A 12,628-nucleotide genomic window follows, 5' to 3' on the forward strand; every position below is an offset into this window, starting at 1 on the left:
AGTTATGTTTTAAAATAGAGTTTCCAGAGTAATTTGTAAAGAGTGTGTTCAAGTCCATGTGCTCAATCCCTTCATGTTCCAGTTCATTGTTTAACAGCTGTTATTGCCTTGATCTGGTTAGATGCTTCCCGATGAGGTTTAGAGATAAATTACATTTTGTGTGTCCCAGGCTTATTCTGCTGACCAGGCACTCTTTCTGCGCCTATGACAACAACGTTTCGGTAATGTCTTTAGATTCGCAGCTTTCGATTCGGAGGAAAAGGGAAAGTTAAGAGTCACTTTCACTACTCTTACTTATGAAATAGTGTTAGACATCGCAGCAAAAAGCCTGATTCATGTGGGATTAAACGCTGTTTCAACCATTTTCAGATTTGTGAAACCTTTATTTTCCTTGTGAAAAAAAAGGAAGCGGCGATTTTATTGCTTGTTCCCACCCAGACCACATCAGACACGGTCCGGATAAAAAAACAAACCTTATAGCTGGAGTTGTCATTATAAAAATAATAATAATCTGGTCCAGATTTGATAGGTCTAAGTATATGATTTTTGGACCTGGTCTAATGTGTCCTGGATGGGAGAAAGCAGTAAGGATCGCCATTTTTTTTCTCATTTTTCATAAATAGAATAAAGGTTTCACAACTGAAACAGTGTTTTAATGAGTCTCTGGAGTCTCCTAGGCAATCTAGTCCAGAGTCTAAATATAGTGGTTTTTGAATGTGGTCTGGATGGGAAAAACAGTGAAAGCGCCCTTTTTGTGTTTTCATGAGCAAAATAAAGGTTTCACAAATCTTCATTTCTTTTTCATGAGTATAAATGGTGAAAAAACTGAGAATCAGACGCTAAATATCATTGTTTCCCTTAACTTTCCCCTTTACTCCGAATCTGAAGCTAACTTCAGCGTCGTCTTTAAGTAGTTTATTCAAGATATTGAACTTCTTGGCCGCACAAGTTGACAGTTCTTCATTTCCAAAGAAAATTAAATATCATATAAACACTTTTTAAATCGATTTTGAAGTCGCGCATGCGCACTCGTCTGTTGTAGGAGGCAAACGCAGCAGCGCGGCATTAGCTCGATGAATCAATGAATAGATAACGCTGAAGCTGTCCTGCCGTTTGCAACAAAGGACATTTAGCTAACATTTTCTTGTTTGTGCTAGCACTTTAGCTTCCACTAGGTCTGTCGCAAGCCTTGACAGAAAGACAGCTACATGCATATAACGTAAAGCTAACAGCAGCAGCAGCAGCACTGTCAACATCAGTATGGCACACTGGAGCACCTTCGAAAAGGAGACAGAGAGAGAAATCAAGAAGTTGATCAGTTGTATCAGCGGGATTGAGGATGAGGAGGACCAGAATTTTCAGCTGGCATTGAAATTCGCCTGGTCAAATTTTAGGTGAGTGAAGGTTGGTCACTGACAGGATTGGGAGCTAGCTTGTCAGCTGCTAACTTGTAACCCAGTGTTTACATCATACGGTGATGTTAGTGGGCTAATAGTCTGTTGTCTTGTCAGGTTTCATCGTTACCTGGACGTGGACAGCCATAAAGTCCAACGCAGTATAAATGGGTGAGTGTGTCTGTGTGGTGCTTGTTACTCTGCCTGTGTCTTTTGCAGGGGCGTAAGAGTTATTTTGTAATTCAAGGGGTCTATAGGGGTCCCCTCAGAAAGTTTCTCTAATGTCCCTGCATTGCCTGATATTCTTCATGCTGTACCATGGATCCATGGTTTGCATGTTTGAAAGATGTTCCCATGACAAAAACGTAAAGCCTCCACAATTTTGTTGATCTGACTGATTTAGCCATACAACCCCCCCACACCCCCCCATTAAAATATATAGATATTTCAGATGACACTGTTATGCGTAATCTGCTGTGTTTTTCAGAATCTATGAAAAGCTCATGGTCCACTCAGACTTGAGTAAAGCAGAAAGCTGGAGGAGGCTCACTAATGAGTTCCTGAACTCACCTTTACCTAATACAGATGGAACAAAGGTATGGCACAGAAAATATTCTCATTAATAGAGTGAGGGTCTATGATCTAAAACTGCCCCAAAGACAAATCCCTAGTAGATACTTTCAGGGCTGCAACTAACGATTATTTTCATTATCAATTAATCAGATACTTATTTTATCAATTAATTGCTTTGTTTATAAAATGTCAGAAAATAATGAAAAACGCCTGTTATGATTTCTTAGAGCCCAAGGTGATGTCTTCACATGTTTTGTTTTGTCCGATCAACAATCCAAAATCCAAAGACATGTACATATATCATGTATGTCACAAAAAGCTTAAAATTCTGACATTTGAGAAGCTACAACCATCTAATTTCTTGCATTTTTCCTTAAAAAATGACAATTAATTGATTATCAAAATCGTTGCTGATTCATTTTCTGTCAATAAATAAATTGACTAATTGTTGCAGCACTAGATACTTTTCTTCGTCGTTCACGTTTCCTTTGGCTTTATTTGTTTTTGCAGACTGATGTGCACCATGGCATACTGTCACTGCTCCTCTCCTTGTCGGAGTCCCCCTCCAACACAAACTTCACTGAGAGACCCAGGGTGAAGGAGGCTGGTGAGCTGATGTTTCACTAATGTTTAATTTCATGTGTAATGTTGATGAATCCTGTTAAATGCTCACCTGTCAAGTTTATCATTATTTCTTCAACTGGTGTCTCTTCAGAACAAGAGGACAACTTTGACTGGGCTAAATATCTGATGGAGGGTGAGGACATAGACCTTGGACCATATCCAGATACCCCTGTGAGTAAATCATAACCAACCTGTCATTCAATATATTTGTGCTCTAAAAAAATAGAGAGGACCTCAGTACACATTAATCCAGCTGAAGTTAAGCATTCTCACTTGAGTTGTCTTTTTTGGCTGCTGATGAATGTATTTGAAATGTTATTTATGAAATATCAAGTGTTATGTATTTTTTTAGGAATGGTCTGAGGAGGAGAGTGAGGATGAGGACAGCCAGCAGCCAATCAGCAGGGAGGATTCTGGGATCCAGTTGGACAGAACACCCCAGGAAGACCAGGACAACCCTAACAAGACAGTTGCAGTCACATGGACGGGTGCGAACCAATCATATTATATTTAACGGAGAATAGAATTTCAGATAATGAAACGCACATTAATATTGCAATAATGTGAAACAGACACAGGACACAGGAATGTGAAAATAATTCCAGTTTGTGTCTTTCCAGTGGGTGAGCCTGATGCCCGGGCCTGGCTCGAACAGCATGTAGTGACACCATACTGGGTGGCTCACGCTCCTCGCTTTCCTCACAGCTTGCATTTACACTCCAACTTGCTCAATGTGTGGTAAGACTCCAACATTTGTAAATGTTTTACTTTAGGATATAGCAGTAGGGTCACACTTACAAGAAAATCACATTTTGAGAATTAAAATGTTATAGTCTTGATGAAAAAGTCACATTATAAGTATAAAGTCATAATCTCAAGAAAAAAACAATAGTATTATTATAGATATAGAATATTAAGACAATAACACTGAGAGAAAAAGTAATATCATGAGAATAAAGTCATAAATCAGTTACATTAATTATAAGAAATAACTATTATAAACAAAGCTGTAATATTAGGAGAATATGCTCATAATATGTATATTTTTTAGAATTTTTACAGAACTCATTTTTTTCTTCAATAATGGTCGTACTACTACATCGTAGTTTTTTAAAGCTGATACCAACATCCAGTTTTTTGCCTCTTTGAAGAAAATTTAATGCTTTAAAAATATAATGAAAAATACCATAATACTGCACTTTCAATGACAATTTTGTTGCTTTGTTGCAGTTGAAAAGAAAGAAAAAAACATCACAAAAATGCAAATTCCATAAATAACAAAATAGTTGATAGCAGCCAAGACTAATAGTTTTTTTTTTTTTATAAACTACAGTGTTGGCAAATGTAGCAGTTTAGGTTATTTGTGAATTGAAAAGATTTCAAATGTTTATGCTCAGCGTTTCTCTTCACAGGGATCAACACTTGTACAACAATGATCCATTGTATCTACCAGAAGAAAAAGCCTTTGTCACAGAGACCCAAGTAATACGGGAGACACTGTGGTAAGATGTAATGATGCTGGTGTGTGACTGTGTTCCTTGTTCAAACTCTGAGAAATGTATCTCCTACTGTCTCACGTTATACCTTTTTATAATCAAGTAAATCCCCCAACATTTGAGTCATTGTTGGATTATAAGGGAAATGATCGTGTCCTTTACATGCTGTTGTGTTGCAGGCTTCTGTCTGGGGTTAAGAAACATTTTATATTCCAACATCACGATGGAAAAGTGTCAGTAAGGAATAACGTGGTCGTAACTCATCTGACCAGTGTAAGTTAAAAATCTGAAGATTCCTTGTATTATATCTTAATAAACGTGTCCTCTGTTTGCTGAAGAAAACGATCTTATCTCCCTCTGTGCTGCAGAACTGTCTGCGCTCTGTGCTGGAGCATATCGCCGTGTACGGCCAGGCGGTGTTCAGGTTGCAGAAGTTCATAGATGAGGTGACGGGGTATAGTTCAGAGCCTTGCCCACCCGGCTCCAGTTCCTCCTACAGCTCCAAGAAGGGCTCCGAGCCTCCCTTCAGGACCTATCAGGCCTTTGTCTGGGCGCTCAACAAGTACTTTACCAGCTTTAAAGAGGAGCTGACCACAATTGAGAGAGAGATCATATGCAATGGCAAGTACAAGTATGGTTATGGGATTGAAAACCATTCGGTAAGATAGTATAACTCCATTCACAGTAATACTGGCTTAAGATAAAGCTGGCATCACAACACAAGTGATCTGGTGAAATATGATGACACAGTTTGTGTCATGTGTGTATAGTATGAAGAATCTTAACCTTATTAACACACACATCAGCATGCACTGTATGTGCCATCATGTCAGTGGAACAGCAATAAACTGGCAGATGGCTGAAATGATAAAAAGCTGGACAGTTTCAAAGTCCAGTTAAAACGATGATAATGCAGGCTTCAGGTTTGCAAGAGAACATATCGTGATATCGATGCCGGTGTTTCAATCCAACTGTAAAAGAATGTACTGTACAAATCTTATAAGTAATGCATGAAAAATGTTAAACAACCCGTGAAGGAAACACCCATGTCATGCATAATTAGCTATTAGCATGTAGTGATGTGGTCAGATCTGGTCCTGGATTTTTAATAAGTTGGTGGATAGTTTTGTGCAAACACTGGTGAGCAAGAAACACCTCTCACTGTGTATTTATGGCTGTTTAATGAATAATGCAACAGGCATTCTCCATGGACGACATTTCGACATGTCACGGTATGAGAAACACTGGTGTTAATGCTAAAAATGAATGATAGCTGGATTCCATTTAGCTACCTCAGTTTTACACTCCTGGTATTATTCATGCTGGCTCACTGTCATGACTTACTGGCACACTTGAATAGATAATAGAGGTTTCTCGCTTGCATCAGCCGGTATTTGATGAGTCAGCCTCTTTTTTTTTGCAGATGAGACGGTGACTCTGTCTGCAGTTCTGGAGCGGCTCAGCCCTCACCTAGCACAGATCAAAGTGCTGCACAAAGTCTTTTGCACCGGGGTCGCTGAAGTCCCCCCCGAGACTCCGAATGTCGTGCGGGCTTCGCACTTGCTCAACACCCTGTACAAGGCAATCATTGAATATGACAGTGTCGGGGAAGCTTCAGAGCAAGCTGTGAGTTTTGTCTTGAGTGCTTTGTTCAGTGAATTCAACACAAGGGAGAGTTCATGGATCTTAAGGAAACAAATCTGTATGTGTGATCATTCCTGTGTGTCATCTTTTCTTATTCTAGGTGGCTTTATTGTTTTCACTATGGACAGAGACAGTCAGACCATATCTGGAGATTGTGGATGAATGGATTGTTCACGGCCACCTGTTTGATCCTGCCAAAGAGTTCATCATCCAGAGGTTTGGACCCCAAGAACCTTAAAACATCTATTCCATCATGACTTTTTAACCTAACATTTACTACACTAAATGACATTTGATTTCCTCAATTTGAAAACACTCGCTCTTATTATTGCCCAGGAACAAAGATGTCCCAGTGAACCACAGGGACTTCTGGTACGCCACCTACACACTGTACAGCGTGTCTGAGACGGTGGAGAACGAGGAGAAGCTGAGCGATGCAGCCAGCGGCAGTTCTGGAGGCGATCAGGGCAACAAGCAGCTCACCATGGTGTCCTTCCTCAAGCCTGTCCTCAAGCAGATCATTATGGCTGGGAAGTCCATGCAGCTGCTCAAAAATCTGGACTGTAAGGAGGTTGAGCAGTCAGAGAGATCCTCCAGAGGTCAGTGTTTTCCCTGCAAAAGTTACTGTATTTAATTTGTGCGCTTGAAACAGTTTTTTAAGTTTTTTTTTTGCTGAACAGAGCAGAGTTTGAACAATTTCTTGAAAAATGTACAACATGTTACATTGCAGATGCAGAGAGGAAGAGTTTATACGCACTGTTTCTGGAGTCAGTGCAGTCACGCCTCTGCAGCCAAGAGGAATCTCCGACAGACACAGTGACAGAAGAACTGGCCACTAAGAGGAGCCTTATAAAGATGCAGTCCATCATTGCACAGCATCTGGCGATCGATCATGTCCATGATCCATTGCTGGCCATCAACTTTGCCAGGTAAGCATTAATCACAGCATTTAAACTACCTATTGAATACTAGCTAATACTAGCTCTGTCAAAGCATTCATTTATTTCATGAATTTGTCATTTATAAAAAACATTATGTAATGCCTTTTTGCAGCTGCTGGTTTGATAATCTCACAAAAGGCTCTGTCTAAAGATAATATGATTTTCAAATGGATTATATTTTTTTGTGCGAGACCTGCATGGATAAACTCAGAGTTTTAAAATCTTAAATGTCATGTGTTTTCCTTCAGACTCTACTTGGAGCAGAGTGACTTCCATGAGCGCTTCTCCGGAGGTGATTTCATCGTGGACCGCTCCTCTCAGTCTGTCACCTGCCAGACGTTTGAGCTCACGCTGCGCTCCTGCCTCTACCCGCACATCGAAAGACGGTATATCGAGTGTTGTGGGAACCTAATGAAGACTCTGAAGAAAGACTACAAGTAAGCATCATGTTTGGGGTTACATGATTTAAATAATTACTTTTTCTCGTTACTGCATATAGAGAATTTGAGTCCCCTGATATTTCCACAGGCTGCTGGAGTACCTCCAAGCTATGAGGAACTATTTCCTGCTGGAAGCAGGAGACACCATGTACGACTTTTACACCGCCATCTTTGACAAGGTGCAGGAGAAGGAGAGCTGGCAGCAGCTGTCTTTTCTCAACGTTCAGCTGCAGGAGGCAGTTGGACAGCGCTACCCTGAGGACAGCAGCAGGTACTGCATGTATTTGTGTGTGAAGAACGAGACTGATTATTTGAAGAATTATGTCACAGGACAGTGTTTTCTTGTATTATTAAAAATGTCTGTTTTTCCATTATTTCATATTTTCTCAGATTGTCAATATTCTTGGAGACCATCGACCCTGCAAGGAAAAAACACCCTGTAAATAATCTAGAAGTGCTTACCCTCAGTTACAAGGTAAACAATTTGAATGTGTTTGTTTAGATTTTATCAGTGATTTTTTTTTAATGCCATACTGACATTTAGTTATTTTTCTCACAGGTTCCCTGGCCTGTTGACATTGTGATCAGCTCAGAGTGTCAGAAGATCTACAATCAAGTGTTTCTCCTCCTGCTGCAGATCAAATGGGCCAAATACAGTTTGGACACACTTCGATTCAATGGTATGACTTAGGGTGGCACTTAAAAATCAGTATTTATTATACTGTATTCTCCACAGTAGGGCTCAGTTCAGTGATATGTATGAAAACGAGTCAGTTGTTAATGATGCATGAATATCTTCAGTATGTGGAGAATCTCCCCCGTTCCATTTATACTGAGGGTCTCTCTAATATGTGAAATATGTTTAATTCTCACAGAGTTCACAAACATCACTAAGAAACTGGAGGGAGCTTTGGCTGAGGAAGTAAAAGTCAAAGAGCCTATAAATCAACAGATTCATCGGATGTGTCTGTTGCGGGTCAAACTGATGCACTTTGTCAACAGCCTTCACAACTACATCATGACCAGGGTGAGACCAGCAATGAGCATTCTGACTTGTCATGGCAGGAAAAGCACAGGTGTTACTAATAACATTAACAATGGCTCCGTTATATTCAAGTGTCACCAGGACCCTGAAACTGAAGCAGCTTAATGGAATTCAGCCATTAATTTTATTATTTACACCTGTGCTTTTCCATTGTTTTATCATCAGTCTTGCACTGTATTTAAAGGATCATACATGTGGTTTCAAATGTTTCAACCATTTTTTTTTTTTTAGAAATGATGTGTACTGTATATTACTGACCCACCATTTTCCAAAGTATATTGTTCTGACTGTATGTTGTACTATCAATCAAAACAATAACAAAAGATGGAGTTGGATGATGATGTTGTGAAGTAGTGTGGGATCATGGGAGTTGTTGTCTTCATTGTTAAACAACCAGCTTCTCCCTGTTATGATTCCTTCGGTGTTCATCAGTCAGGAGGTTTTTACTGGTACTGGTCTCCTCCTCTCTAGAACAAACATAAAAGGGGATTAAAACTGGTAAAAACACTGGTGTTCGGTGTTCGGGTGTTCGGCAGGCACAGGATGTCAGGGAGGGGCTGCTGGCTGAGCTGCTATAAACATTTGCTCAACTTGTTTCTCTGACAACTTAAGATCCAGAAATCCTTCATCTAGTTAAAAGATATAGTTAAAAACAACCAAGATCTAAGAAGTTTACCATAAAAATGTGGCTTAAAACTGAAAAAAGTCAGCTTTATGACAAACACAATGCCAATGTATAATCTTGTATGTGTATACTCTTTGGTAGACGCCATTGTGGCGAACAACCACAACGCTGACACATGCACCTTGTGCACGTATACTCTTTGGTAGAGGAGGTATGACGCCATTGGCAAGCGACCAAATGAAACGATCCGTTACTTTGATTAAAATTACAGATTTCTCTGGGTTTGAAAATGGTTGGAGACAGTTGGGATACTGTCAGTACACAACTCGACAAAATATATAACGTAGGTCTAGTTGTTTTTAGACATTTTAATGTGGAATAGTTACATATTATAGCTTTAAGGACAGTCCAATTTACCAGATTTTAGATGAAACTGTCAAACAGTAACTTGTTAAAACAAGAAATTACCAAATTTGTATCATGCTCCTCATAGAAAACAATAGCTGTCTGGAAGGTAGGAAATCAATCTAAAAACATATTGTATGCTTTGGAAAATGGTCAGAGGCTAATTTATACACAACTGCCTTTAAATTGAACTTAATGACTTTCATATAATCTTTTACTTGTCTATGCTGTTTCTTGACAGATTCTGCACAGCACGGGACTAGAGTTTCAGCACCAAGTACAGGAAGCAAAGGACCTGGACCAGCTGATCAAGATCCATTACAGATATTTAGCAACCATTCATGACCGCTGTTTACTGAGGGAGAAGGTAAACATCACTTCACTCATTGTACTCCCTGTTCATGTAAGGGTAGTAGTGTGTGTGGCTCCATACATGCATTTACAACAGTTCATTCAACCACTGTTATCCTCTGCTCTCGTGTTCTCTCAGGTCAGTTTTGTGAAGGAGGCAATAATGAAGGTTCTCAATCTAGTCCTCATCTTCTCTGAACGATGGCAAGCTGGATTTGGAGCCTGGAAGTAAGAGCTCTCATGTAGACAGAAGAGAAATAACAAGCTGTCATTTATAGTGTTTATTGCATCTGTGAGCAATAAATGTACACACACATATATATATGTAATGTCAGTATATTTGTGGTGAAGTAGTTTAAAGATGACAAGGTGTTCATGATTTATGTTTTAATTCCAAACCATTTAAAAACTATCACAGAAGAACAAGCCAGAAACCGTGTATCAAATCTGTGCTGCTGTAGCTTTCGTGGCAGGCCTTTTGTGACTAAATGTTGTGTTTATCTTTTGATTGCAGGATTGAGTCCATTGATAAAATGGAGTCAGATTTCAAAAACTGTCACATGTTCCTTGTGACGATACTCAATAAGGCTGTATGTCGTGGCTCCTTTCCTCATCGTAAGTAAAACACTGATTCTCGGTTGAATTAATACAGACCTTTGATTTTTAATGAACTACATGTTAGATTTATGCTCTGCAAGCACATTTTGAAATGTTGTTATTGGTTAACATGGAGGTAATGTGATGTTTCTTTTCTTTTCCTTCGTGTACAGTGGAGTCCCTCGCGCTCTCTCTGATGGCAGGGTTCGAGCAGTGCTGAAGAATGCGTCTGCTTTGGCGCGATCGGACTGAAGTCCACTGTTTGTTTCTTTGTCTCGTTACTGTCTGTTCTCTGACTGCTGTCATTGTCCTGTGATGATGTGCAACATATGATGTCACTATCTGATCAGACTGTCGGAGACGGACTCGGACTGCATGGCATTGGAGGACAATATGTGTCTTTTTGGGGCCGTAGTCAAACAAGCTGCTTGTGAACACACAGCACCACTCATCAACTTATTGTAAATATTGAAAAAATTGTACTTTTTGTAAAGGTCTTTTTCTACGAGCTGTCATGTTGATTGTTAATAATGTGTTATATATATATATATATATATGAAGCACAATAAATCTTGCGCTATGATGTAGGTGTATATGTCATGTTTAATATTAAACATAGTTCAACCTTGCTTTAGGGCTGTGCGATATGACGATATACATCGTATGACGGTAGAAAAACACATCATTTCATATTATGCTCTCGTTTATATCATGACTCAAATCACACTCCTTACGGCAATATTTTTCAGAATTTGGACTCTGTCCATCTTTTGCAGATTGCATTGATAAATTACTCCTCTTGGCTTTTTACTCACAAAGCTTTTATTGCACTTACAGTAACATAATGAGTGTAGTCGTCAACCCTCCAACTCTCCACCGCTGTCTGTCACTCCTCTGCTACGCTGCACACATACGGGGACCAACTGTTTATTCATTGAATTAAAATTGAATTGGATAGCCAAGATATAAAATACTCGTATGTATGCACACTACATAAACATGCTAGTGTAAGTAAGGGTATTTATTGGTCAGTAAGTGAAAATTCAGCTGCAAGTAGTAATAGAGCTCAATGAACATTTTCCAACTAACAAATAAAATGTGTTCATTACAATTAACAATTTCCATTTGCAGGTGAAAAATAGTATTAAAAGTTTAATAAATATCCATCAGCAGGTCTGTTGCCAGAGGTTTCCAAACTTTCTTGTTATCAACTCCTACAGTGTGTATAATGCCTTTGCTTTACAAATTAAAGTGAATACTTTGTGCCAGGAGGAATTCTATCTATTATAATCAGAACTCAGTTGTCTCTACTGTAAGCAGGAGATGGCATGCTACCAATGAGCCCATCAAAGGGCCTAACAAAATTGCTCGTCATCAGCACACTGAGGATCATTTCTCCTGACGTTGTGATTCAGGGCAACAGACATTTGAGGTATTGCAGAATGCACAGGACATTGATAAAATGCAGTCTTTCTCTTGCAGCAGCCTACTGTGAGCTGCGATTTTAGGCTTTTTTAAAGTGACCTTTCCAGACCTCGCTCCAGGTAGACCTGATGACGTTTCATAGCTGCAAATTACAATTCCTTATTGCACAACCTGTGTTGCTGTATGGCTTAAATCAAATTGATAACCTTAGGTAAATATGCACAACATAGAATTTTCTCATTCTTTCTTTTTCATCTAGTATGTCTAGTATAAAAGGGAAATTATCTTTATCCTGTTCTTATTTATCTTATTTCAATGGTTATAGTTTTAAAAAGGATGGCGCAGTGGATCATCAGCTGTATGGCATTTAGAGTTTACATGTCTTTGTGTGTGAGCGTCCTGTGATGGGTGCTCAAGTTTTCTCCCATAGTCCAAAAACAAAAACATTTCTAAATATGTTTGTGTGTATCAGCCTTTTGCCCTTTGTGTCCTGTGATACGCTTCAACTCCACAACCTTGAACTACATGTACATGATTTGACAAACTGATGGATGGATGTATTTTTAACTAATAATGGAAGTGTATGTATGTGTGTATTCTTGAACGTTGTATTAAAAATGTATTTGCCTTTTATCCTTTTTGAAAATTAAGTTATTGAAAGTGATTTTCCTTCTTTATACAGTAATAGTATAATTCTTTGGCAGGTTACTATAATATTAGTAACTTTAAATTACATTGTTATATTAATGCCTATTGTTATATTAACGTCAATTTTCTTTATTTGATACAATAATACAAAACAAGCCCTTGGTATGGTCACATTTTGGCATTTTTAATGAATGGAGAAAGAATGATTATAATGACAATAGCATCTACCTACTACTATTCAAACATCCATATTTTAGCCATACTTACAAGTATTTATTGTACACAATCAGGTCCATCCACAGTGTAGACTGTGAACCACACACAATTAATATCAATTAACAATTTGTGTGCAAACAACAAATATGACTCAATGGCATGCTACACTTGTAAGGTCAAAAAACTGTCTCATCCAGCAAACAA

At 38.8% G+C, this 12,628-nt stretch overlaps 1 protein-coding gene across 1 annotated transcript; it reads left to right on the forward strand.

Annotated features, from left to right (window-relative positions):
- Positions 1-1,047: 1,047 nt before the first annotated feature.
- tubgcp5 (tubulin gamma complex component 5) lies at positions 1,048-12,193 on the forward strand. The gene is made up of 23 exons (XM_067597732.1): positions 1,048-1,394; positions 1,512-1,565; positions 1,882-1,990; positions 2,478-2,574; positions 2,683-2,762; positions 2,944-3,079; positions 3,212-3,329; positions 4,004-4,093; positions 4,267-4,360; positions 4,456-4,708; positions 5,511-5,713; positions 5,832-5,947; positions 6,068-6,330; positions 6,462-6,660; positions 6,921-7,109; positions 7,201-7,383; positions 7,503-7,587; positions 7,672-7,792; positions 7,988-8,139; positions 9,429-9,554; positions 9,678-9,766; positions 10,053-10,153; positions 10,309-12,193. Exons 1-23 carry the CDS (start codon positions 1,261-1,263, stop codon positions 10,353-10,355), a joined length of 3,039 nt encoding a protein of 1,012 aa, XP_067453833.1. The 5' UTR covers positions 1,048-1,260; the 3' UTR covers positions 10,356-12,193.
- The last annotated feature ends 435 nt before the right edge of the window (positions 12,194-12,628 follow it).

This window comes from Thunnus thynnus, chromosome 8, assembly GCF_963924715.1.
Source record: "Thunnus thynnus chromosome 8, fThuThy2.1, whole genome shotgun sequence".
Lineage (NCBI taxonomy): Eukaryota > Metazoa > Chordata > Actinopteri > Scombriformes > Scombridae > Thunnus > Thunnus thynnus.

What these genes read in the sequence shown, in the direction of transcription:
- tubgcp5 (XM_067597732.1), top strand. Translation starts at nt 1,261, where the DNA reads ATGGCACACTGGAGCACCTTCGAAAAGGAGACAGAGAGAGAAATCAAG. An exon ending in ACCCAGGGTGAAGGAGGCTG is followed by an intron (nt 2,575 to 2,682) that starts GTGAGCTGATGT and finishes GTGTCTCTTCAG; the next exon opens with AACAAGAGGACAACTTTGAC. An exon ending in AGTTGCAGTCACATGGACGG is followed by an intron (nt 3,080 to 3,211) that starts GTGCGAACCAAT and finishes GTGTCTTTCCAG; the next exon opens with TGGGTGAGCCTGATGCCCGG.